The 25,150-nt window shown below is 54.7% G+C and overlaps 2 protein-coding genes and 9 non-coding genes across 12 annotated transcripts; 10 read left to right on the top strand and 1 right to left on the bottom strand.

Annotated features, from left to right (window-relative positions):
* Positions 1-2,901: 2,901 nt before the first annotated feature.
* Positions 2,902-8,711, bottom strand: LOC119566781 (transmembrane protein 179B-like). 2 transcript variants are annotated; one of them, XM_037904122.2, is made up of 5 exons: positions 8,589-8,711; positions 5,344-5,531; positions 5,119-5,253; positions 4,763-4,841; positions 2,902-4,163 (listed from the first exon to the last, which is right to left on the bottom strand). In XM_037904122.2, the coding sequence occupies exons 1-5, from the start codon at positions 8,646-8,648 to the stop codon at positions 4,005-4,007; spliced, it is 621 nt and encodes a 206-aa protein (XP_037760050.1). In that variant the 5' UTR covers positions 8,649-8,711; the 3' UTR covers positions 2,902-4,004. The 2 variants fall into 2 exon arrangements, with proteins under 2 accessions (XP_037760050.1, XP_043408193.1); XM_043552258.1 differs by lacking the exon at positions 5,344-5,531 and having other exon boundaries at positions 8,509-8,663.
* Positions 8,712-10,268: 1,557 nt separating this feature from the next.
* Positions 10,269-10,344, top strand: LOC114022013. Its single transcript, XR_003566305.1, has one exon. It is a non-coding gene; the product is annotated as a small nucleolar RNA SNORD26 (small nucleolar RNA).
* An 875-nt stretch (positions 10,345-11,219) lies between these two features.
* On the top strand, positions 11,220-11,288 carry LOC114022012. The gene has a single exon (XR_003566304.1). It is a non-coding gene; the product is annotated as a small nucleolar RNA SNORD27 (small nucleolar RNA).
* Positions 11,289-11,506: 218 nt separating this feature from the next.
* Positions 11,507-11,583, top strand: LOC114022011. The gene has a single exon (XR_003566303.1). It is a non-coding gene; the product is annotated as a small nucleolar RNA SNORD28 (small nucleolar RNA).
* Positions 11,584-12,007: 424 nt separating this feature from the next.
* Positions 12,008-12,133, top strand: LOC114022009. Its single transcript, XR_003566301.1, has one exon. It is a non-coding gene; the product is annotated as a small nucleolar RNA SNORD22 (small nucleolar RNA).
* Positions 12,134-12,459: 326 nt separating this feature from the next.
* Positions 12,460-12,529, top strand: LOC114022014. The gene has a single exon (XR_003566306.1). It is a non-coding gene; the product is annotated as a small nucleolar RNA SNORD30 (small nucleolar RNA).
* Positions 12,530-12,946: 417 nt separating this feature from the next.
* Positions 12,947-13,017, top strand: LOC114022006. The gene has a single exon (XR_003566298.1). It is a non-coding gene; the product is annotated as a small nucleolar RNA SNORD29 (small nucleolar RNA).
* A 243-nt stretch (positions 13,018-13,260) lies between these two features.
* On the top strand, positions 13,261-13,327 carry LOC114022007. Its single transcript, XR_003566299.1, has one exon. It is a non-coding gene; the product is annotated as a small nucleolar RNA SNORD31 (small nucleolar RNA).
* Positions 13,328-13,586: 259 nt separating this feature from the next.
* On the top strand, positions 13,587-13,711 carry LOC114022010. Its single transcript, XR_003566302.2, has one exon. It is a non-coding gene; the product is annotated as a small nucleolar RNA SNORD22 (small nucleolar RNA).
* Positions 13,712-13,969: 258 nt separating this feature from the next.
* LOC114022008 lies at positions 13,970-14,037 on the top strand. Its single transcript, XR_003566300.1, has one exon. It is a non-coding gene; the product is annotated as a small nucleolar RNA SNORD31 (small nucleolar RNA).
* Positions 14,038-19,763: 5,726 nt separating this feature from the next.
* On the top strand, positions 19,764-25,025 carry WDR74 (WD repeat domain 74). The gene is made up of 11 exons (XM_007070378.4): positions 19,764-20,083; positions 20,178-20,284; positions 20,367-20,488; positions 21,188-21,251; positions 21,519-21,662; positions 22,032-22,133; positions 22,919-23,019; positions 23,425-23,480; positions 23,777-23,919; positions 24,088-24,144; positions 24,386-25,025. Exons 1-11 carry the CDS (start codon positions 20,023-20,025, stop codon positions 24,566-24,568), a joined length of 1,140 nt encoding a protein of 379 aa, XP_007070440.4. The 5' UTR covers positions 19,764-20,022; the 3' UTR covers positions 24,569-25,025.
* The last annotated feature ends 125 nt before the right edge of the window (positions 25,026-25,150 follow it).

Here is a 25,150-nt window from a genome sequence, read left to right as displayed (position 1 = left end):
CAGGAGCTGCAGATCTGTGGCTGATTTGTGCACCGTGTGGACATTTGAGATGAATTCAGAGATTCCAAGGCCAGAATTGACCATTCTGCTCATACAGTCTGATCTCCCTCCCTCAGGGAACGGATGGGTAGGATCCCCTGGGGGGACTAACATGAAGGGGAAAGGAGTCCAGGAGAGCTGGCTGTATTTCAAGGAATCCCTGTTGAGGTTACAGGGACAAACCATCCCGATGAGTCGAAAGAATAGTAAATATGGCAGGCGACCAGCTTGGCTTCACGGTGAAATCCTAGCAGATCTTAAACATAAAAAAGAAGCTTACAAGAAGTGGAAGGTTGGACATATGACAGGGAAGAGTATAAAAATATTGCTCGGGCATGTAGGAATGAAATCAGGAGGGCCAAATCGCACCTGGAGCTGCAGCTAGCAAGAGATGTCAAGAGTAACAAGAAGGGTTTCTTCAGGTATGTTGGCAACAAGAAGAAAGCCAAGGAAAGTGTGGGCCCCTTACTGAATGAGGGAGCCAACCTAGTGACAGAGGATGTGGAAAAAGCTAATGTGCTCAATGCTTTTTTTGCCTCTGTCTTCACTAACAAGGACAGCTCCCAGACTGCTGCGCTGGGCATCACAACATGGGGAGTAGATGGCCAGCCCTCTGTGGAGAAAAAGGTGGTTAGGGACTATTTAGAAAAGCTGGACGTGCACAAGTCCATGGGGCCGGACGAGTTGCATCCGAGAGTGCTAAAGGAATTGGCGGCTGTGATTGCAGAGCCATTGGCCATTATCTTTGAAAACTCGTGGCGAACGGGGGAAGTCCCAGATGACTGGAAAAAGGCTAATGTAGTGCCAATCTTTAAAAAAGGGAAGGAGGAGGATCCTGGGAGCTACAGGCCAGTCAGCCTCACCTCGGTCCCCGGAAAAATCATGGAGCAGGTCCTCAAAGAATCAATCCTGAAGCACTTACATGAGAGGAAAGTGATCAGGAACAGTCAGCATGGATTCACCAAGGGTAGGTCATGCCTGACTAATCTAATCGCCTTCTATGATGAGATTACTGGTTCTGTGGATGAAGGGAAAGCAGTGGATGTATTGTTTCTTGACTTTAGCAAAGCTTTTGACACGGTCTCCCACAGTATTCTTGTCAGCAAGTTAAAGAAGTATGGGCTGGATGAATGCACTATAAGGTGGGTAGAAAGTTGGCTAGATTGTCGGGCTCAACGGGTAGTGATCAATGGCTCCATGTCTAGTTGGCAGCCGGTGTCAAGTGGAGTGCCCCAGGGGTCGGTCCTGGGGCCGGTTTTGTTCAGTATCTTCATAAATGATCTGGAGGATGGTGTGGATTGCACTCTCAGCAAATTTGTGGATGATACTAAACTGGAAGGAGCGGTAGATACGCTGGAGGGCAGGGATAGGATACAGAGGGACCTAGACAAATTGGAGGATTGGGCCAAAAGAAATCTGATGAGGTTCAATAAGGATAAGTGCAGGGTCCTGCACTTAGGACGGAAGAACCCCATGCACAGCTACAGACTAGGGGCAGAATGGCTAGGCAGCAGTTCTGCGGAAAAGGACCTAGGGGTGACAGTGGACGAGAAGCTGGATATGAGTCAGCAGTGTGCCCTTGTTGCCAAGAAGGCCAATGGCATTTTGGGATGTATAATTAGGGGCACAGCGAGCAGATCGAGGGACGTGATCGTTCCCCTCTATTCGACATTGGTGAGGCCTCATCTGGAGTACTGTGTCCAGTTTTGGGCCCCACACTACAAGAAGGATGTGGATAAATTGGAGAGAGTCCAGTGAAGGGCAACAAAAATGATTAGGGGTCTGGAACACATGACTTATGAGGAGAGGCTGAGGGAACTGGGATTGTTTAGTCCGCAGAAGAGAAGAATGAGGGGGGATTTGATAGCTGCTTTCAACTACCTGAGAGGTGGTTCCAGAGAGGATGGTTCTAGACTATTCTCAGTGGTAGAAGAGGACAGGACAAGGAGTAATGGTCTCAAGTTGCAGTGGGGGAGGTTTAGGTTGGATATTAGGAAAAACTTTTTCACTAGGAGGGTGGTGAAACACTGGAATGCCTTACCTAGGGAGGTGGTAGAATCTCCTTCCTTAGAAGTTTTTAAGGTCAGGCTTGACAAAGCCCTGGCTGGGATGATTTAATTGGGGATTGGTCCTGCTTTGAGCAGGGGGTTGGACTAGATGACCTCCTGAGGTCCTTTCCAACCCTGATATTCTATGATCTCCTGCGTAACATGGGCCAGAGCATTTCACCAGTGGTTTTTTACATCTGGCCCACCACTTCTGGCTGGGCTAGAGCACAAATTGTAGAGAGAGACACCCAGATGCGATGTAAACACTCCAAGTGATGGTGGATCCATCGAATTCCTAGGTCAGTTGTTCTGACGGCTAATTACCCCCTAAAAAATCTGCACTTTTTCCAGCCTGAATTTTTCCATCTGTAGCTTCCAACCATTGGATCTCGTTCTGCCTTTGCCTGTGAGAGCAAAGAGCCCTCTCCCATCAGAAATCCTCTTGCCATGTAGATACTTATAGACCGTGACTTTACAGTCACCTCTTAACCTTCTGTTCATTAAGCTACACGGCTTGAGCTTCTCTGGTCTCTTACTGTATGGCAGGTTTTCCAGACCTCACATGATTCTGGTGGCTCTTTCCTGAACCCTTTCCAATGTGTCCTAGCACAGCATCTCCCAGCCACATGCAGGCTTGGCTTAGCCCTACTTTCGGGGTGAAGCTTGAGGAAATCAGAGCCTGCAATGGAAGGGCTTCTTAGTATTTAAAATGAGGGAGAGGGTCTAGCCCCCCACTTGCTATTCCCTGAGGCAGGAGGGGTGGGGAGGGAGGGGGAGTGTTCCGGGAAGACGAAATGGCCTCTGCACAAGCTGATCTGGTGAAAATCATCCTTTTAATAACAAGGTTTAGTACAAAATGAAAAGGCACAAGAAATGGGCCCAGTTCCACATACAATAACGGTGCAAGGTTTAGTGCGAGGAGATCCCGACCCCTGAGCAGGAGGGGGTCTGCAGAGGCATTTAGGCATGAATGGGCCCTTCCCTCTTGCTCTGGTCTTCATACACCCTGTGGAAGGCACTTGATGGCCCAGCAGGATTGCTGCACTTAGGCAGCTGGCATTCTCTCTTTGGCTCCTGAAATGAGGTGCCCTCTCACTGAGAGGGTATGGCAACCAGCTTTGGACAATCAGACACCCACCCGTTGGCACTTGTGTTTCAAGGGCTTCCCCTGGCCCCACATCCTGTAACTAGTGTCACGGTGGCGCTGCTGGGGCTTGTCTCTCCCACCCAGGCAGGGGCCCGCTCCAAGCCCTCCTTTCCCCACTCCCCAAGAAGAAATGCTCTGCCTCCACTGAGCTAGTTCTGTGATTACACATGCCCAGCTGGGATGGGCTCATGCACTCCCAGTGTCTCTGGTATCTAAGGCAGATGCACCCCATGGTTTTACATAAAGCCCATCACACTGACATCAGAGAGCTTCGGGGGAGTGGGGATTGGATGTGGCTGCCGGTGTCCCCCAGATCCAAGGATTACGAAACCTGCAGTGTCGACAGAGGGTTCCGGTGGGGACGTCAAGGAGCGCTGCACAGCTCATGTCTGTGCTGAGATCCTCTCATATCCAGAACCCCCCGCCCCCCGTAGGGTGCCTGTGTGCGAGGTGAACCCTAGCCCTGGCCCATCCCCTCTGTAGGGGTGGAGGTGGGAGGAGACATGTACTGGAGGTTGGGACTGCGAGTGGGATCACAACAGACAGCCAGGATCATTGGCTTCCTTCACTATCAAGAACCAGAATGGCCAAAGGATGACAAGCAGAGCACCCTTGAAGCCAGAGGAAAGGCACTGGGGGTGGGGGGGTGGGAAATGCTTCCAGCCCTCTTCTCTCCCCCCTCGTATGCTCTCTCTCTCTCTCTCTCTCTCACACACACACACACACTCCCCCCTTGTCCAAACTGAGGCTGCTTGTCCCTCCCGGTCTCCTCACGACCTCTGTGGCCGGGCACCAAAGATGGCGTCTGTCTCGGAGCTCCACTCGGGGTCGTTGCGCTGCAGGAGCTGGAACGGGGCTTCCCGTCTGCGCTGCACGAGCAACAGGACCAGCAGCAGACACCAGAAGAAGAAATTCACCCAGGCGGCCGCCTGTCGGAGTGGGGAGAATCGCATGCAGCAGGGGGTTGGTGAAGCACGGCTGTGTATCGCCCTCCCTGCTGTCTCCCTCAGACCCTTTCTCCAAAGCCCCCGCCCCAGGAAGAGGTGGACAGACCATTGGCTTGTCCAGCTGTCTGTCCTGCCTGCTGCTTCATCAGCAAACACCTGGCTGTACCACTCCTGGCCCACGTGGGGTGGGATTCCCTCCTTCCCCGAAGCATGAGGGTGTTCGACTTCGTTCTTAGCTCACCTACAAACACCAGGGGCCACCAAGATACTAAACCCGGCTGCCTGGAGTCCCCCAGGCTGACTGCACTGCAGCAAGCGGAATTTCCTCACGCTAATTGTAAAGGGACTGGCTGTTAATTGGATGCAGCCCACCTTCTTCCCTGCCCCCACGATCTCCTCTGATGGGACGGGGCCCAAACCAGGGGCTTGAGAATAATGGCTCTCACAAGCCGCTCAAGCTTTGTTGATGCTGCTGCGCTTCCACGTTTACACAGCCCTCCTTGAAAATCTTGGGGGCAGGAGTTCTGCTCTTCCCCCCGCCCCCATCAGCTGCCGACCCCCGCCCCAGAGTTAATGCTCACCTCAGCACTGTAGAGATTGTCGTAGAACCTCGCTGCATTATACTGTGGGGACCACTTTACATGCTGGGCCTCTTGGCAGCTAGAGTGGAGTTAAGAGAGGACAGAGCACAGATTAGCTGGAGAACTAGAGGAGGAGAAATCCCACAGGAATCGATCCCCCCCGCCCCTCCGTGCTGGACCTTTGCACCAAGTCAGAGCCTGTGGCTGCTGGGAAAGTATTGAGCAGGGGGTTGGACTAGATGACCTCCTGAGGTCCCTTCCAACCCTGATATTCTATGATGCGATCCTGCTGGGGCAGGGAGTCCCTCTGGACATGGGGAGTGCGGTCCTCCCCTGAGAGAGAGAAGCCCACCTACCTTTTCACAAGTCTGGTTTGGAGGATGGATGAGCACAGAGTGTCCATCCCAACCCGGAGGATGCAGGCCGAGACCAGCAGGAAGAAGAGGATCACAGCAGAGACTGCCAGGTTCACAGTGAGCCAGGTGTGATCCCTGGAATGGGATGGGGGAAGAGATCAGTGGGACCAGCCGGTGGGACTGACTGGCTCTAACTCCCCACCCCCCTAGGTGCCCTCTGCTCACCACCGCCTCTCGTCCATGCAGCAGTTGTAGATGCCATAAAGCAGCACTGCGAAGCAGTACACAGCGATGAGGATGGAGATGGCGGCGATGAAGTAACAGAGGGAGATGTTGCTGAAGCGAGACAGAGCGAGGGCCGAAATATTCTTGTCTACCGACCCATAGAGGATACACTGGCCACCAAACTCCCCCTGGGAACGAGAGAACAGAGACGGCCTTCATGGGGGGCAGATTCCACAGCACAGGGGACATGGACACTCCCATTCAGCAGCATCTCCATTGTTTTATAGCAAGGCATTGAGTCCCTGACCAAGATTGGTAGGGGGGAAGAGGGCGGGACTCCACCAGCATCTGTCTTTAAGATGCCTGTATGCCCCTTGGGGAACTGAGGCCCAGCTCTCCAAAGGTATTTAGGTACCTCACTCCCATGGGAAGGACTGTCCTCCCCAGGGGAGTTAGTTGCTTAAATACTTTTGAGGATCTGGGCCAGAGACCCAAGGCGTATGGTGTACCTGTCGTCTGGCTGGCACACCTGCAGTCACACATTTGCCCAGCCCCACACGCGCCATACCCAGCCTATCTCCACGCTGGCGCTGCAGCTGTGTGTGTTTTGCGCTAGGATTTCTGGGGTGTGTCCCAAGGCCCTTAGCACCTGAAGCTGCTCTAGAAACTGGTTTGTGGTGTATTGTGGGAGAACTTGTCTGTCCTTCCCAGACCCCTGTGTGAAAGTGGTTTCAGCCTGTCACCGAGCCACAGGATCATGCTAAGCCCCCTGCTTTGGAAGTCTCTAGGAGGAGCCCCTTCAGTGTGTCAGACCCCCTAAGGGTCTCCCTTCCTCCAGGATAAGCCATGCAGCTTCACCTCCTCCTTTGACTGGACCTCTGGGCCTCCAGCTTCACACCATTAGCTCTGTTCAGCGTGTCCCTGATAGAGACTTGTCCACTCCTCAGGGATTAGTGCACCTTGCCAAGCATCTGTAGTGACACCAAACAGCATCACAACAGTCAGGTTTATTCGTTCACTGACACACAGCATAGGAAGCCCTTTGGGTAGCACAAAGACCTGAAGGTTAGAGCACAGTCCATTCGGGTTAGCCCAGAGCCCAGCCAAGCTGGAGTCAACCCCTTGGTGCAAGCTGTCTGTCACTGCATTTGATCTCCTTGGTCAGGCTCCAGGTGAGCCCTGACTCCTTCCAGCAGCCCACTCTGATCTCCCAGTCTTCACACCTTCCCACTCCCTTATTCTCCTTCTGGGGAAGGTTGCTCTGCCTCCCTGCCGAGGAGGTGTGGAAATCCCTGTCCCTTGAGGTCTTTGGTTGCTAGGCACCAATGTCCAGGTGATTTGCCATTGTCTTCTCAAATGCTCTATTGATATGGGGGCCCAAGCCCCAGGCAGCTAGCCAACACCCACATCTCCTAGCCTGAGCTGAGAGCAAACGTTCCCTTTCTACCCCCACTGGGGAACAGTGCAGCACACTGGAGAAACTGAGGCAGACAGGACCCATAGAAATATTACAAAATAGTCCTACTTTGTCTCAGTTTGCTACAGTTTTGCTGAGGCACTTTTGTCTCGGCACTTCCTCCCTCTGCCCATTCCAACTTGGGGACCCACTACGGAGCCGTTGGAGGAGACATAAGTAACTCACAGGTCACATAGGAGGCTGGTGGTGGAGCAAGGTGTGTAACCAAGTCTCATGCTAGCTGGGCCATCTGCCTGCCCTTCCTCTCTGCAGTAGCCATGCTGGGAGCAGAGAACTGGGGCATTTTACCATCAAGTTCTTTAACCCTGCCTGAAGCAGGTCTAGGTTCAATTGCCACTACCCAGTCTGGCTAGCTCCCCCCAAGCCCCTGAGCGCTGCCGGGGGAGAATTTGCTCCGATCCTCAGTGGAGACCAGGCCTGAGAGCCTCACAGCTTGGCTCTGTCACTTGCCTTCGAAGCTCTTAGGGCCAGGACTGAGGACTTCCTGTGTGGATGTGGAGCCGGATAGGTAGCCCCGCCCCCTCGTTAAGGGGTGATGAGCGCTAAAGGGCTTGGGGGTAAAGCTGGCTTGGGACGCGACACTCCAGGCGGCTGCTCCTTTCCAATTGCTCTGCAGAGTAAAGATTAAACTATTTACCCCCTCTCCAGGGAGCTTTGGGAGGAGAGTACGTCATGCAGCGTGTGACGCTGCACAGCTGTGAAGTGCTCAGTGTTACTCTCCTGTGAAAAGCTGGTTTGTGGGGTTTGATGTACCCCGGGCAGGCGCTCAGTGAGAGAGCTGCTCCTCCCTTGCAGCGATTTGTTTTTCTACAAAAAGAAAAGGAGTACTAGTGGCACCTTAGAGACTAACCAATTTATTTGAGCATAAGCTTTCGTGAGCTACAGCTCACTTCACAGGAATGCATCCGATGAAGTGAGCTGTAGCTCACGGAAGCTTATGCTCAAATAAATTGGTTAGTCTCTAAGGTGCCACTAGTACTCCTTTTCTTTTTGCGAATACAGACGAACAGAACTGCTAACTCTGAAACTTGTTTTTCTACCACGCTTTGAAATCACAGCCAGCAGGTGGCGCCAGAGCTCCACAGCCACCAGTAGAGGCAGCAGCGGCCAGAAGCGAAGCGAGCTCTGGAGACTGAGCAGAGCCGGCGGCCGGGACCCCCCCGCTGCAGTCTAAGGGCTTGTCTACATGGGGGAATTGACTGGCCGCCTGTAAACAGAGTAACCTCTGCGCTGTAGCTCTTCCAGTATAACCCCCCGTGGAGGAAGCCATGTCCGGGGGGTGGGGGCTCCCCGGGGTTCTGGCTGGGTCTTTGGGAGGAACCAGACACGCTCCCTGGCGGTGGGCAGAGGCCGAGTTGGAGCGAGTTTCTGCTGGGGGTGGCTCCACCGGAGCCAGGGATCTTTCAAGTAATTCCTGTGCGGGGGAGAGACCCGCGGAGGGCCCGGCGGGGCCCTAAGGGGAGGGCAATGGGGAGGAGATTCCCAAGGAGGAAGGGGGAGTGAGTTCCTTTCCCTCCTCCGCTCTGTCACTGCGAACAAAGGAGCGACGATCGCACCGCAGTTAGCTCCCGCCAAGCTCGCACGCACAAGACCAAGGCGTGTTCCCGCTCAATCACCGCCCCACGTACACATCCCCTCGCCACCAGTAGAGCGCATGCGCACTCAGATCCCTCATCTGCTGCGCTTGCAGGTTGCCGCTCATCCCGCCACCTCCCTGCGCATGTGCCTTCAGGCTGAACTTCATCCCGCCACTTCTTTTCCCATGCACCTTCAGGCTGTCGCGCAGTCCACCCCGTCCCTGCGCATGCGTACTGAGGTTGCCGCTCATTCACCTACTCCCTCGTTGCACATGCGCGTTTGGCTTCCTTCGCTCTCAATGAGAAAGGGGGATTTCCCAGCATGCCCCTGGCTCTTGGGTATTTAAGTTCCGGCTGGGGTGAAGCTCGGCCATTTGCTCAGGTGCTGTTTGCTCGGGGTGTGGGGTGAGTGGGGACGGGCCCTCTGTGGCCATGCGGCTCCGTATCGGAACCCCCTGCCCTGGGGCGGGTGGCTGCTGTCCGCGGTTCCTCGGGGATTTGGGGAGGGGGTGGCTCGGGCACCGGGCGGGGAGCTGCGTCCCGCAGGATGGGAGGCGCGGGCAGGCTCCGCCGCCATGTTGCGAGCTATGGGGGGTGTGGAGCTGGGGGGCGGGTGCTGCGGTGAGGGAGCGCTGCGGAGGCTGGGGGCCCCACAGGCGACACGTAGCTTCGTGGTGGGGATTCGTGACCCGCCCCACATGTCGCCTCTGCGGCCCCCCTGAACCCTTTGCCTGTGGCCCTGCTCGCTGCCTCCTCCCCGCTGATTGCTCCTACAGCGACCCGGCGGGTCCGCCCGGTAGCCCAGGGAAACCCTGCCGCGCCGGCTGCTGCTCAGGAGGGCTGGAGCCCTGCAGTGACAAACCCGTCTGGAGCGCCGGCCGGGCCGGGAGTCTCCCCGCCCCCGGAGGAACGCTGGATTGGGCGGGGGCGACTTCACAGCTAGCGCCCTGGACAGTGGCTACGCGCCTCCGCCGCCTGTCCCCCGCCCCCACCTAGTGCTAGAGGCACTAGCCACGTGCGGCACCGCTCCTCCTGCAGGGGGTGCTCTCTCCCAGCTGAGCCACCTCTGGCCAGGACCCCCTGGCAGTCAGGTTGCTGGGACGCAAGGCTTAGCCTCATCCTGCCCTTGCCCAGGAGTAGGCAGCCTGAAGGTCTTAGCCAGTGCTGTGGGCAGGAAGGGTGAGGAGCAGCTTCCTACCCGGGGGGGAAAGGAGGCGAGGCCTGTTCTTTCTATGATGAGACCTATCACAGACCTGTGCTGACAGCCTTGTGAGGATCCCAAATAAATCTGAGGAGAACAGACTTGCCCCCACCCCTGTGGCCAGGGGTTTGAAGGGCAGCCATGCCGTGATGCTGGGGACCATGGGGGAGCTTGCCCCTGTTGGGGTGTAGTTTAGAGCCCTGCCCACTTTGCCATGGGGAACATATGTCCATCCCATGTTCCTAATGCTGTTTCTCTGTTTGCAGGGTTTAAAGCTCCCGTGTGCTTGCTAGGTAAGTTACAAATGCCATCGTGTATGCTGGAGCTTGTGTAGCTCTGGCTAGAGCTGCACCTCCTCTCCCATTCTCACTCCTTCCCAGGACTCAGCCCACCTCCCGGAGGCAGGTGTTCCTGGTATTTGGGACACTTAAGGTGGCCCTGGGGTCCATGGCTAAATTTATAAGGCCGTAGTGTCATACTGTCTGTGGTGTCTAAATGGCTGAAGTTCCCAGATGCTTGCCTGCCTTAGCAGGCTAACCAAGTAGTGGGACATGCTACTGGGGAGGGAGGGGAAGTGGGGGGGTTTGACATGTTGCTGTTAATGCAGCATGTCATTGCTTTTAATTGGGTCCCTGGTCTTGGGAGTGGGGTGGTACATGAAGTGGAAGTGCTACAAAGATGATAAATGCTGAACTCTCTCTTTCTGAGGCTTCAGTGGAGAAAATCTTTACCAGATTCTGAGTGGCACTGCCCTTAGCTCAGGTAGGTGTGGATCACATTTAGGCCCCTGTGGCCTGATGCTTCAGCCCTGCTGGGAGGGGCAGGCCCTTGTGGAACAGCACCAGAAGAGAGCATATGCCCACATTGCCCTTAACATGGGGAGTGGGTAGGCCAGGTTGTATGACTCTGCTCCTACAAGAGCAACGTTCCATGACTGCATGTTAAGGTTCATGTCTCTCTTCTCTAAGGCATGGGTCTTACCAGTCATGTGCATCTGCAGCCTCTCAACGGGTGAGTAGTTGAGCTTTCTCAATCTCTGATGAAAAGATACACAGAACATGGGGTGGTCTACACAGGGGAAACAAGCTCCATTACACCACGTCTAGGGTGCTGCTGTCTTCCCTAATGTTGATGGGGTGGGAGCAGGGACACACACTGTTGCCTTGGGGCTTAAGTGGAGCCTCATCCACTGACTCACTTGTCTGCTAGGTGGGTCTCCTGTGTGAAGCAACCATAACTCTCCAAGTATGCATCCCTCTTAGACCAGCAGAAGCTGTGTGCCCTGCTCGGAACAATGGCTGGGCAGGATGGAGGGGGATGGTCAGTGCTGGCTTAGGATCTGTATGTATTGGAGTGATCCAAACGTCCACTTCCTCCTGCTCACTGCAACAGTGCTGTCTCCCATGTCTTGGGTTTTTAGTAAATGATCGTGTGAGCTAGGGCAGCATCTAGTTTTTTTTCCCTCTAAGGATGGGGATTTGTGGTTCCACGAATGGCTCTGACCTGTGTGCCTGGCAGCTCAGTCCTCTACCCAGCTTGAGGACTGCTGCAGTGGTTGATCAGTGCAGGCTGCAATGTGGGAGTATTTCCCATGGACCCAGTCAGGCTTCTGCTCCCTTGTGTTCAGTGATGAATGCAAACAGACAAGCATATGGCTGAGTGTCTGTGATGCCAGCTTACTTCTGAGAACTTGAAGATTGTCCCTGGGGAGGGATTTTTGGTCTAGTAATAGGGTTAATCTGCCCCTTCTGTTTCAGGTTACCCCCACCCCTAGATGGAGTCCGGCCTCATATACAGGTAGGATTGGGATTTATTGATCTCTGTGGGGCTGGAAGGCTTACCCTGCTAAGGCTGTGTGTGTGTTGTGCTGAGCACTCCCATCTGGGTATATCAGTGCCCAGCTCCCTTGCCAGGTGATCTGAACTAGTTCCTCTGAAAAGTTTTGAAGAACATTGGTCAATAAGCATGTTAGAGTTCTGATGGCAGCTGGCCCTTGGGTGGAAGATGCTGCACATTCACAGACACCTGTCTCACAGGGCTTTCTGCTTTCCCTCTAGGTGAACTCATCCTGGGGGTGAATGCCTGTCTCAGGTAAATGCATGTCCTACACAGCGTCCCTAGCATGGTAGGGCCTGGCCAGTTCCCCTTCTGTAGCTCTGGGATGGGCCATTACTTCGACAGTTGACAAGTGGCAGTTTGAAAGGATGACACCACGTTAGCTGGACGACACTTGTCTCATGGCATTTGAGTTACCAAAGCCCTGATCAAACTGCTCTGGCCCTGCTCCAATGAGCTGTGCTCTGTTCCTGTGCTCACTGACCCAATTCTTCTCTTCTCTGTACAGGTGAGATGCCTTGATCTGGGAAGGGTGAGTGACCTACACAGTCCTAGCTTCCCCTCTGCCCACTGTCCCAATGAGGAAACTTGGGCCATCTTACTGTCTGTCTTGGTACCAGAACCTGCAAAGGTGAACCCACTGGTACCTGCAGCATGAGAGGAGGAGAACATGCTCCAAGAGGAACAGTCTGATGGGACATTGGGCTGGGTCTGACATTGTTTCCTGGGTGTAATGGTTGATTAACCTGTGCCGTAACACTGTGCTCTGCACACTGCCATCTCAGGCAGGAGCAGCACGCTGTAAAACAACAAGGGCAGAGGGATGTAGCCAGAGCACCTTGTATATGAGCAGTGTGGTGATGAATACCACTGAGCGGAGAGAACACTAATCAGATGCTCTGGTTCTTTTCAGGTGCCTGGAGTGAGAGTCTTAGCCAGCTTCTGATCCAGCTACCCAGGTAAGGATACACATCAGATAATCAGCTGATGATGGGTGGGGCTCAGTCCTAGCTGCCTGTTCCCACTGACATGATGAATTCACTTTGGAATCTCGTTCGGCTGAACATTGCTGTTGAGACTTTGACCCTGAGGCTTGGTGACGAACAGGCGGCAGGCTTTGCCTTATCAGGGATACAAAGTTAGAATTCAGGGCCTCAGGATTCAGGTCAAATAACTTCTCCTCCCCTAGATTAAAGATGCAGGAGTGGATGGTTCCACTGCACTGAGTGATGGGTAAGTGCCCTTCAGCTCTCTCCAGGGCTCTTTGCAAATGTCCCTTGCATAGAAGCATGTGTAAGAGACCAGATGCTGCAAATGCTACTGGGATCAAAGTTTCCTCCCCGAACAACTGGGACAAGGGGCGTGGGGGGAGTAGCACTTCATGGTGGTGTCAGGGCAGCCAGCTCTGGGTGTGTGAAACTGTTGTGGTAGAGCCAAGGGGTCCTAGTCAGCACCCCATTGTGGCAGGCATGGCACAGTGCTGTCTTGTGGGGTAAGAGGTGCTCACTGCAGTTTTAATGATGAGCCAAACTAGCTCACTTTGATTTAATATAAACATGAAAATATTTGAACAACTGAGAAACTGCACAGAGCTGGGGGTGAGTTTGGGGCATGTGTGCTGGGGAGTAGCTGACTGTTGTCCTGTTCCAGCAGGTAGCCAGAGGCCTGGGGTCAGAAGTGCCTGGAATGTTGAGTGAGTGATGGGCCTGTGGGTGTAAAGGAGGGATGGGCAAGGAGGGGGAGCTAAGCAGAAACCACACCTGCCCCTCGCTGTAAACTGAATGGCAAGATCTGCCCTATGGCAGGGGTCCTGTCCCATTCTCCAGCTCCTCAGTGATGAGACCCCTACCGCCCCAGTCTGATCCCCATGACTGAGTGGTTCCCTCTGAGGCCAGGAGCCTGGCAGCAATGTTGGTTGAGAACATGGTTGCTTGCTCCTTGCCCAGTCCTCCAACAGCTGTTTCTTCTGTTTCAGGAGCCTTCGAATTCCTGCCGGGGATGGGCAGTCAAGTGGTGGAGCTGAAGGTAAGCTGAGAAGCACCAGCTGGAAAGAGAATGGTAGAGAGGAGCTCTGCTCCCTCCATAGCAATACAGGTGGGGGGTGGCCCCACTTGTCCCTGGGTTGTGGGTGAGAGGTGGGGTAGGTGCCATGTCCTGATGAGGAAAGCAGGTCATGTCTTACTGTCCATGCTGGTCCAGAACCTGCCAAGGTTGAACCCACTGGGCCGGTGGAGAGAGAGGAGGAGACTCTGTTCCAAAAGGAACTGTCTGATGGGACTTCGGCAGCATTGGGATGATGAGTGGGGTACGCCATGGGAAGCAGCTCTCCTGCAGTTCTCTGCTTGTTTCTCATAGGGCTGCCTGGACGCACACTCATTTGAGCACAGCAGGTGAGTGTAATTGCCACTGACTCTGTACTTGCCCCCTGTGTGCTGACCCTCTCCCATCTCCAGGGATGAGCTGTCACTCCTTGTGGGTGCCTTCTGCTGGAATAAACTAGCTCCGCCTCCATGATCCTTCCCTCAGGCAAGAGGTTGAGCATATGATGAGCACTTACCGCCCCAGTCTGATGCTGGTGACTGACTGGTACTTTCTGAAGCTTCACCCTGGGGGTCCCTGTCTGCCCCTGGCTGGGGGGCACTGCTCTCATCAGTCTCCTTCCCTCCTGCAGGTTGAAGTGTGCGGACCAGATGCAGCTTTGCCATCACCCCTCCCTCCAGGAGGAAGAGCTCTCCCTGCTGAGCTGTGACAAACCCAGCAGCAGCTTGGTGTTGGCCAGGGCAGTCAGCCCCTTAGTGTGTGGTTCTCTGTGTAGTGACTGTTAAATAAAACATCTCTGTACAGAGCAGCTGGAGCCTTGGTGTCATGATGGGCCTCAGAGTGCGTTGCAAGGCCTCCCAGGGGTGTGGGAGGGCCTGGTGTCATGCTGGGGAGCGGGGACAGTTACTAGGTGGAATTGGGGCCCTGCTCACCTATACCTGCAGTGGGGAGTCACAGCTCCCTGGACAAAGCTTAGAGGTGGGCTGGCTCTTATGCTAAAGAAAAGGAGCCTTATTGTGGTTTGCAAACCCCATAGAGTGTTCAGGGAGGTCTCTCCATGCCAGCTGGTCCATGGGGCTCCTTCCTGTCTCCACAAGGGGCAGAGTTGCTGGTGTTCTGCCCAGGTGGCCCTGTATCCAATGACTGAGGCTAGTACTTCTGCTATGCCATGGGGCAGTCTCCATCCGCAGCTAACAGCTGAGGCAGGACACTAAACGCACCCACTCAGCCCTTGCATAGCCTGAAGTTGTAGAGCTTACAATAGCAGGGTTGCAGGCACCTCCCTGCCCCTGGTTTCTGGCAGTGTGCTGAGCAGGAGCAATGCCTAGTACCTGGCTGCTGTGTGACAGGGCTGGAATGGGGATCTTCACTGATACCTTATGAGTGTCATGCTGAGGGGACTCCTGGCATGTCTTCAGTCCCCCATTAGTCACTCTTCCCTCCAAAGCCCTAGAACTGACCTGTGTGCTGGCACAGGCAGGTGAGTTTAAGACACTCCTCTTAGCTCACTCAGCTTTAATTGAGTGGGTGAGCTGGTGGAACTGGGCCACAGGTCTGTCCTAGATCACCTGTGTCTGTTTGCTCAGGGTGCTCCACTTCCTGTCAAGGCTTCTTGGATATCCCTATGGTGCAGTGCTCATACCTCCCTTCTCCAGGGTATTAACCCTCATGCTCCTGAGTGGGAGCATAATACAACCTACCTTACAGGCATAAAGGGGTGGAGTCCTGCTTTGGGTACAGCTGGGAGCAGAACCCTAGTTCACAGCACTAACTGCCCATCCACTTCTTAGACTTGTTATGTGAGGGGCTGTAGTAGGATGGCACAGTAGCTGAGCTGGTTCTAAGCTGCTGCACAGATCCAACCACATGGAGGTGCCATCTGATATGGATTGGGTACTTCTGCAATGACAGGCTTGCAGCTCTCTGCAGCATAGCTGTAGGAGCCAGAGCTGAGCAAGGCCCTGACCCTCATACAGCAGCTCCTACTTCTGCCTCTGATGCTGAGTGAAGGATGTGGTGTAGCGGTGTTTGTCTCAGGATATTAGACAAGGTGGGTGAGGTAATTGTGATGGGTTTCGTCACAGAGATCCCCTTGGGACTGTCACATGGTGTGCTGAAATTACCTGAGCACTTTTTCCCTGCTAGCTTGGGACTCTAGAACCCTGCCTTGTTAAGCCAGATGTGCTAGCCTGCTGCAACACAGACCCAGGTCTGGTCCATGCCCCCACAACTGCAGACTTTAACTAAAAGCTGCTCAGCAGGTTACTGATCTCCAGCACCCAGACACCCACCAGTTCCCAGTGGGATCCAAACCCCAAATAACTTTTACTTTGTATAAAGTTTATATGGGGTAAACTCATAAATTGCCCTCTATAATGCTGATAGATATGCATAGCTGTTTGCTCCTCCAGGTATTAATCACTTACTGTGGGTTCATTAATAAACAAGTGATTTTATTAAATATAAAAAGTATGATTAAATGGTTTCAAGTAATAGAAGAAAGTAAGTCATGAAGCAAAATAAAGCAAAAACACGCAAGTCTAAGCTGAATACATTAAGAAACTGTTTACAGGTATCAGAGTAACAGCCGTGTTAGTCTGTATTCGTAAAAAGAAAAGGAGTACTTGTGGCACCTTAGAGACTAACCAGTTTATTTGAGCATCCGATGAAGTGAGCTGTAGCTCACAAAAGCTCATGCTCAAATAAACTGGTTAGTCTCTAAGGTGCCACAAGTACTCCTTTTCTGTTTACAGGTAATATCTCTCACTCTGATGTTCCACTAAGCTGCTTTCACAGACTAGACTCCTTCCTAGTCTGGGCCCATTCCTTTCCCTGGTACAGTACTTGTTCCAGCAGACATCTCTGGTGGTAAGCAGGGGTTTTCTCATGACTGGCAGCCCCCTTTGTCCTGCTCCACCCCCTTTTATAGCTTTGGCCCAAGGTGGGAATCTTTTGTGTCTCTGGGTCCCCACCCCTCCTAAATTTAAAAGTACCAGATTTAAAATGGATTCCAGAATCAAGTGAAATGACCACATATCATATGAGACCCTAGCCTCCATTCTTCCTGAGCTGGCCCACGTGTAGACAGGAAGGTTTGCAAGTAAACAGCCATTTACAGTTCATTGGTTCTGAAGCAGCCTTAATGGCTTCCACTCTATATGTTTACATGAGTAATATAAGTTTATCTTATTCTAACTTCAGACAGAGAAATAATACATGCAAACAAATAGGATGAACACACAGTAGATTAAAAAAATTGTAATGATACCTTACAGGAGACTTTTTGCATAAAGCATATCCAGTTACATTATATTTGTAAGCATATTTTCATATACATTATATTCATAAGCATATTTTCATAAAGCATATGGAGTGCAACATCATAGTAATATCTTATTGGACAATTTCTCTGTGTAAGAGAAGCTATTGAGCCCAACTTCAGGGTCAAGGAGACTTTCCTCCCTTGTATTTAGTCTGGGCCCAGCCTGCTCCAGGACCACTGAGGAGTCCATGTCTGCCTGAACCCTGGCTGGGAAGCTGTGAGATCTGTGTTCTAAGAGCTGCCTGGGGCAGGTGTGAGGCCTTGCCTAGGCTGTGTCATGCTAGGGCTGAAGCATGGATTCTACAGCACCATCAGCTTGTAGAGAAGAAAGAGCTGTGTGTGGGATGGGGCCAAGCTCCTCCTGCTGGGCTCAGACTCCTTTGGGTGCCTGACATGCTTAGAGCTGGGCTGGGCCCCTCTCATGCTGAAGAAATTCTGTCTTGCACATGCCATAGAGCATTAGGGGTCTCTCCCTGCCCCCTCAAGCTACAGAGGTGCTGGCTTGGCACCTGAACTGTGTGGGATGCCTTTACCCAGGCAGCTTTGGCTATAGCAATCTCCCCTGTGGGCAGAGCTGTGAATCACCAGCTCTCTTCCTCCCCACTCAGACTTTGCTGGGGAGCCCCTGCAGCTGGCCATCTGGCTGACGTGTTCTTGGGTGCAGTAGATGCTGTGAGCAGGGAGGGTTAACCTGTCTGATCCTGTCACAACTGCTGCCTGCCTGGCCTTGGGGAGCCCAGGATTAACTGAGGCAAACTCCCACCTCAGCCAACCCTGCTGCTAAAAGGGGCCTTGGCAGCCAGCCCTTGGGCTCTCATCTGCCAGGGCAGAACTAAGTAGCTGAGACCTGCTCACCATGGTGGCAGCCGCTCTGTGGGAGGGGAGCTAGCTATGCCAGCACACTCTCCCCTGCAGCAGCGGGCACTGTGTCCGCCTGACCAGGCCCCTACGAGCTCATTACACACACACACCCCACTCTCCCCAGAGGCACCTGCAGGGCTGCATGGGCAGTGGGGACCTGGTGCTGCTAAGCCAAGACACCTGCCTTTGCTTTGATGTCACCAGGCCATTCCAGGAGGTGGAGTGTGTGGGTGAGCTCTGTGTCTGGGCCATGTGCCCTGGGGGTGCTGCCTGCCCAGCCCTGCTCCCCTGGCACTGCGCTGCCCACCTTTCCTGGCCACACTGTGGTGCAGCCTGCCCCACCCTGACAGCTAGCAGCAGGAACACAGCTTATGCACAGGCTCTGGGAAGCAGGAACCTGAAAGGCCACTGCTCTTGCTCTGGCTTTGCTGAGACCCCCCATGCTGTGCTGGGTCTGATGGGAGGAACCTGCAGAGGAGGGGCTTGGACAGACTGTGACCCCATAAGGGATGGTATTTGTGCTGCTCACAGAAATTCAGAGACCCCCGGGCATGCAGTTTTTCCATCCTGGGATGGTGTAGAGCTGAGATGGCCCCTGATTGATGCTACCATATCTGCTGACCTCCTTGGCAATCCCTACCCTCTCTCTGTGTATCAGCAGTAGCTGGTGCAGGGAGGAACCATGGCCCACTGGTTAGCTTGCTAGCCTGGGACTTGGCAGACCTGGGTTTGATTTTCTGTTCCTCCGCAGATTCCATGTGTGAGCTTGGGCAAGTCACTTAGTCTTTCCATGTGCCTCAGTTCCCCATTAGTTCAATGGGGATAATAGCATGACCCTTCATCCTAAGGGGGCTATGAGGATAAATATATTAAAGCTGGTGAAGTGCCCAGATACTATGGTGATGGGGGCCAGGGATAGATGGATAAATCCACCCCTTGGAGTGGCTCCAGCTGTCTTTCTGTTCCTTCCATTCTTTGTCATCAGGTCTCCCTTCCATCTTTGCTGTGGATGAGGTCTGGATTGTGTGAATGCCTAGGCTCTGCCAGCCCCTGAGTATCTGAGCACCTTCCACATTAGCTACAGCAAAATCCCTAGTGGATTTAACAGTATCTCTGAGGCATCCTTTCCCATACCAAAATACAGACAAAGCCAGAAATTCCCACCCATGTCAGTAGAAATGGGGAAGTTGCAGGAATGGCAAAGAGGGATTACTCTGTGAGATAAGATATATGCGAAGAGGGTGGAGCTCTTTGACCTGAAGGGGCCATTACTGCCTGTGGGGACATTCACTAATGAAGATACATGGAGGTCAGACTCCAGCCACAGCTGGACTGACTCTTCTCCCTTCCATTTTTGTCTTATTCTGTCAGTTGTGAGGTTCTATTATTATTATTATTGTTGTTCAGCAACTCCAGTAAATAAAGGTTTTTATGGGTGTGTGTCAAATGCTCATTTAACTGACATTTAATAAACCAGATTTGAATCTCCTGGTCTAATATTTATTTAGAGTTAAATATAAAAAAAACGAGGCACCAACACATGTGCTGGGTCTCCTCCCATATCAGTTACAAGCATGTGTATAATAATAGTGCCTAGAGACTCCAACTGACATCGGGGTCCCCTCTTGCTTGGTGCTGCATAAATCCTAACCAAGATCTGGGCACTGCAAAGACTCTGATTGAGATTGGGTCCTCTGGCAGACACAGCAAGAGACAGTCCCTGCCCCAAAGAGGTCAGAATCTAAACAGCCAACAAAGGGCACTCTCTGCTCCCTGACTCCACATTCTCGGCTGCGCCCTTGAGTGCGGCTGCTGCTTGGGTCATGACACCACGACTCCCTGCTCCACGTTGCTGAGCATCTTGCAGGACTACTACTCTGAGCTGTGCCATCATGTGTGGACGGGGATTCCCCCAGCCCAAATCTTGCCTCAACCCCTGAATTACATCAACTGCTCTGTCTCCCTTACTGCTATGATCCCCCCGCCGCTGTGGGAGGGGGGCAGAGAGTGGAGACTCTCCCCACTGTGGGGAGGAGCAAAAAGGTTGCACAGCATCTGCTCAAGCAACTCACAAAATCTGGGTTGGTCGGTCGGGGGAAGGATGCACAATGAACAGGCAGCAGAGGGGAACGTGCGAGTAGCACTAGGTGTAGGCAGGAAAGGGTTCGGTGTGACACCACAGACCGGAAGTGGCTTCAGCCCGACCTCTCACACATCCCGCAATCTAACAAACATCCGTCTTGCGGCGCAACACCGTAAGCGGTCCGGCCCTGCACCACTTCCGTTCTCTGTCAGCACACTCCGGCCCACCCAGACACACAGGAGGAAGCGAGCCGGAGCGGATAGAGAGCATTACCGGGGCAAGATGGCGTCTTCTGCGCGGTGGAATCACGTGTGGGTTGGATCCGAGACTGGCATCCTGAAAGGTATCGGGGAGGGGGTCGTGATGGGGGGGGGGGGGTGTCTTGTCCCATTTCCCCCACTCCCCCCGGCTGTGACCATTTCTCGTCTCTTTCCTAGGGGTCAACCTGCGGCGGAGACAAGCCACCAATTACGTGGCGGCCTCGGCGCTGCGCCGGGATGAGGGCGTCTGCGCCATGTGCTGGGGGGATCCCTCCGAGTCCGAGGTGAGGGGCCCGGGGCTGCAGCCGAGGGGCTCGGGGCGACGGGCTGCAGCAGGGGCGCCCCCTGACCACTCTCCTTCCCCAGATCCTCGTCGGCTGCCTGGATCGGTCGGTGAAGCTGTTCAGCACCGAGAAAGGAAAGTTCACAGAGTCGCGGCAATGTCTGGGCGGGGAGGGCTCGTTCTGCGGCCTGGCCGTGCACGACAGGTGGGTCCCGCGCCCCGAACCTGGCAGCTGCCCCCCAGCTCCCTCGTTCCTGTCTCCAGCTTTTTATCTGTGGGCCCATCTAACCCCAAGTTTCACCCATCCCCCCGTCCTCTCCTGGGATCGGGCCTATCTAACTCCAGGTCGCTCATATTCTCTCCCTTCTGGGACTCAGGCTCAGGGACCCCTCTATCCCCAAGTCTCCTTCTCTCCGTCCTATCAGACCTGTAGATCCATCTAACCCTGGGTCTCATGCAGCCACCCCCCTGGATTAGATCATTTACCCTTTCCTGCTCCCTGCCACCTCCAGGTTAGACCTGGGAGCTCCTTGAACCTCATATCACGACATGCATGCACACGCCTACCTTTGGATCAGACCAATGGCCCCATCTAGCCTGCTGTCCTGTCTCTTACAGCAGCTGATGTTGGATGGCTCACTACCCTGCTTCCAAAAACAAATACACCCATTGTGGGGTGGAGCGGTGAGAAGCATTTCTTTCACTCTCTTTAGGCAGGATATTCAAGTTCCCTTTGTGACACCCACTCCTTGTCTGCCTGTTCATCCATCCATCTCACGTCCTAATTCCAGTAGTGAGTGTGGCCTGTGCCTGCTGTTAGAAACTAACAATGATTTATTTCTCTCTCCTCCCTACCTGGATTTTCTCCCTCTTCACCCCCCCACCATTTGGCCGGCATGTGCAGTTCCATCATCACCTGTGTGGAGTCTGGTCTCCTCAAGGTCTGGCGGGATGCCTCATCCGAAAACGTAAGACTCTTATGGGGAGAGGCCGGGGGCAGTGGATGCTGGGTTGGTGGTGGGGTATGGCTAAGTGGAGAATGCTGCATTGGGAAGGAATCTGAGCCGGATTAGGGCTAACACTGTTTTCTCCCAGGCTGGTCCCAGGGAGCTGAGCTGTGTGGGGACAATTCCTGTTTGCTCTGTGGGGAGGGGTAAGTGCAGTGGATCTCAGTCCTGCCAGGACTCCCACACAGTGGGGTATCATAACTCTCTCTTTTCTGCTGCCCCATTTAGGTGGAAACCCAGGTGGGGGCTGGCGTGTGCTGTATGCGCCAGAACCCGGCCCAGCCGCAGTGTGTCGGGACAGGTGGGAAGGAGAACGCTCTGAAGGTCTGGGACTTGCACCAGCCTGAAGAACCCATCTTCCGTGCCAAAAATGTGAGTGCTTGCCCTAGACGTGTCCCCTACCAGCCCATGGTCTAGGGAGCCCTTGCCCTACTCCCACCTAGCCATACCCTCTATCAGCATCTGCCCTGGCTGCCTGGGGGGAGGGAAGCCCTTGGCCTGGCCCTAAGTCAATCTCCTACCCCATTGGGGGAGAGTCTGTCCTGACCCCACTCCTTGTTCCCTGATCCTGAGCCCCACTATACACACTCTTCCTCCCTTCGTCTCTCCCCCAAATCCCTGGCAAGATCTATGTTTCATCTCCCATTGCTGCCTGGAGCCCAGCACCCTTTCAGGCCATGTGGGAGCAAACCGAGCCCAGGCGTTGTGGTTCCACTTACCCCGCCTTGCCCCTCTCGGCAGGTGCGGAATGACTGGCTCAATCTCCGGGTGCCTGTCTGGGAGCATGACTTGCAGTTTCTACCTGGCTCTGAGAAGATTGTCACCTGCACTGGGCACCACCAGGTAGGATCCTGAGGGGTGGATTGGGATGCACTGCAGGGACTGGAGTTTGCAGGGGGGTAGGGGGGATTAGGGTCTGGAGAAGGATGTAGGTAGGAGGATTGGATTCTGGAGGAGGTCGGGGGAGGGACTTGGGAGGTGGTGGGGATGTGAGCTGGGTTGAGGTGGGAAATGGATCAAGGTCTGGGGAGCCCGCAAAGGGGGAGGGATGAGCAGACTGGGGTCTGAGAGGCTGGGAGTTGAGGGAGGGGGACCTGGGGAAGGGGAGATGCGGGGTGCAGGATGGTGTTTGGGGAGGGGGAGATGGGAAAGGGGATCAGTCTGAGGTGCAAATGGATAGGGGATTGTGGAGCAGGGGGAATGGAGAGCAAATAGTTGGTGTGATAGGGGTGTAGGATTGGGGTCTGGAGGGGTTGGGGAAGGGAATATCAGGGTCTGAGGTGCAGGGGGAAAGGGGATTGCGGAGCTGGGGGAATGGAGGGAAGGGTTGGGGCAATAGAGGTGTTAGATTGGGGTTTGGAAGGGTTGGGCAGATGGGGAAGAGGAGCAGGGTCTGAGGTTCATTGGATACAGGGCCGGAGGAGCCTGGGGGAGGGAAGGGGAATTGGTCTGAGAAGCAGAGGATGGAGGGGTGGAGGAGCTGGGGGGAGGGGCATTCAGGTGTTTGGAGGGTTCGTATCCTGACAGCTGACCTCTGATGCCCCCAGCTCACCTGCTTGGGGCAGAGTGGTTGCCTGCCAGGGAGGGGGTGTGCAGGGCCACTTAGATGCCCTCTATGTCTCTCACAGGTGCGACTGTACGACCCCAGCTCCCCACAGCGGCGCCCTGTGCTGGAGGCGACCTATGGGGAGTACCCCCTCACAGCCCTCTCCCTCACCCCTGCTGCTGAGTGAGTCACTCTCCCTGCTGAGGGGGAGGAGGAACTGAACACAGTTGGGGGAGGACAGGGCAGGGCAGTGGCTCTGTGGCCTGGGGTGAGGCACCGACAACGAATGCCAAGGGCAGGCAGCTGAGAGCTATTCAGAGCTCAGCACCAGACCTCCATTTGGTTCTGTTTGGTGGGAGGCAGCACTGGCTCCTGGGTTAGGGCAGGGGGGCTGGGAGTCTGGCTCCTGGGGTCTGTTCCCAGATCTGTGTGGAGAGAGGGGTGGAGGGGAAGGAGTTGCTCATGGCTCCTTGATGGGTGGTGGAGTGCAGAAGCCCGGCTGGGCAGTGGGTGTCCCTGGGACCATGGGGTGGGAAGTTAGAGTGGTGGCTCCTGTCCTGCCTGTGCCTGCTAACCATCTCCTTGCAGCTCTGTGGTGGTAGGCAGCTCACACGGGGACATGGCTGTCATCGACCTGCGGCAAGGTGAGCTGGGGCGTGGCTGCAGCCCACAATGCTTTGCTGCTGCCAGCCACAGAGTATGGGGGGCTCATGTTGGGAGGGAGTATGGGGTTATGTAGGGGAGAGGGAACGGTGTTCCTCTTGGGGCAGGGGAGAAGCCTATGGGGGTGGAGGACGGATTCATGGGGGTGGGGAGTTAGGAGGTGGAGGCTGGGTTGGGGTTGAGTCAGTGGAGAGGATGCTACTGGACCCTCTAGCTTGGATATCTGGGGGTGAGCCTGGGGGCTGGCTCAGTGATGGTCCATCTCCCTCTGTGGCAGGACGGCTGGTGAAATGCCTGAAGGGCTTTGCTGGGAGCGTGCGCAGCGTCCAGTGTCACCCAACCCTCCCACTAGTGGCTTCCTGTGGCCTTGACCGCTTCCTGCGGGTACATAATATCGAGGACAAACGCCTGGTACACAAGGTGAGAGCTGCGCCCTTGCCCACCCCATGCACAGCACCCCTGCTGGTAGTGCCTCAGCTGCCATTGCTCCTGCCCCACCCCCTGCTGGGAGAGGCTGGAGCTGCAGTGATTCCCTCTTCCTTCTGGACATGTTGCTGTATCCTGATCTCTAACCCCCGTTGTTTGCAGGTGTATCTGAAGTCCCGGCTGAACTGCCTGCTGCTGACCAGCCGTGAGAGGTGGGAGGTGAGTGTGTTGGGAGCTCCATTGGTGGGGTTGCTGCACCTTTGCTGCCTCTCTCCTGGCTGCATTGTTATTGGGTTGAGGGATGTTGGGGGCAGGGAGCTGGGGAGAGACCCCAGGGCTGGGGCCTCCTGCTCCCCTAAACCTGCTTAAGGTGGTGGGTAGGGACCCTTCCCTTGTCCTTCCATGGAGGCCCCTTCACCTAGTCAGGGGGTGCTACTTGCTTTGACTGCCTCCCTCCCAGGATGAAGAGCCTGAACCTGCAGCCCCCCAAGCAGATGTGAAGGAGGAAGAAGATGAGCTGTGGGATGGCATGGAGACGGTGGCTACCAAAACAGTGCTCAAGCGCAACATGGACCCCCATGTCCGGGAGACCCAGCTAGGCAAGCGGCCCAAGAAGCAGAAGAGAACGAGTGCTGGGCCTTGAGGGGGGCAAGTGGGGAGCCTGTGCCCCAGCCAGAAAGCATAATGAACTTGCTCCCCACCCTGGCCATAGGGACTACAACTTGAACAAGGGGAAGGGAAGCTTCATGTCTCTGCTCACCAGGGGCACCAGCCTCTCCCCTGTGGCTGAAAGGGATTGGGGTGGAGGAGGGGTGGAAATGTGCCAGCCCTAGCTTGGGGTTGGCAGGGCCCTAACCTCTCAGAGAATGTGCCCGAGCTGGGACAAACATACATGCACAGGCGGGTTGGGTTGGGGGCAGCCACAGCCCACTAAGGGGCTGGAGGGCAGAGCTGGGTCCATTAAGGCCCGTTCCATGGGCCAGCTGGTGATGGGTTGGGAGAGGAGCAGATACTTGGGGTGAGGGATTTGGACCTTGCCTCTGCATCCCCAAGCTGTAATGGCCATCACACAGCAGCGTAAAAAGAACCTATAACTGTGACTTGTCCTGGAGGTGTGTGTGTCTGTGCGTGGGGGGTGAGCCCTACTCTGCCTGTGAGTCCAGTGCCTGTGTGGGGAGGGCTGCCCCAAGGTGGGTATTGGGGGAGGGGCCCCTGTACATAGATC

Source organism: Chelonia mydas, chromosome 7, assembly GCF_015237465.2.
Source record: "Chelonia mydas isolate rCheMyd1 chromosome 7, rCheMyd1.pri.v2, whole genome shotgun sequence".
NCBI lineage: Eukaryota > Metazoa > Chordata > Testudines > Cheloniidae > Chelonia > Chelonia mydas.
Note: the sequence above shows the minus strand (reverse complement) of the source record. Positions and strands in the feature narration are given on the sequence as shown.

Bases quoted from the DNA above. Each gene is read 5' to 3' on its own strand.
- LOC119566781 (XM_037904122.2), bottom strand. From the start codon at position 8,648: ATGAGCGGCAACCTCAGTACGCATGCGCAGGGACGGGGTGGACTGCGC. The intron at 5,254-5,343 runs GTGAGCAGAGGG...ATCCCATTCCAG, and splicing joins TGCATGGACGAGAGGCGGTG to GGATCACACCTGGCTCACTG. The intron at 4,164-4,762 runs GTGAGCATTAAC...CCACTCCGACAG, and splicing joins ACAATCTCTACAGTGCTGAG to GCGGCCGCCTGGGTGAATTT.
- WDR74 (XM_007070378.4), top strand. From the start codon at position 20,023: ATGGCGTCTTCTGCGCGGTGGAATCACGTGTGGGTTGGATCCGAGACT. The intron at 20,285-20,366 runs GTGAGGGGCCCG...CTCCTTCCCCAG, and splicing joins GGGATCCCTCCGAGTCCGAG to ATCCTCGTCGGCTGCCTGGA. The intron at 22,134-22,918 runs GTAGGATCCTGA...TGTCTCTCACAG, and splicing joins CCTGCACTGGGCACCACCAG to GTGCGACTGTACGACCCCAG.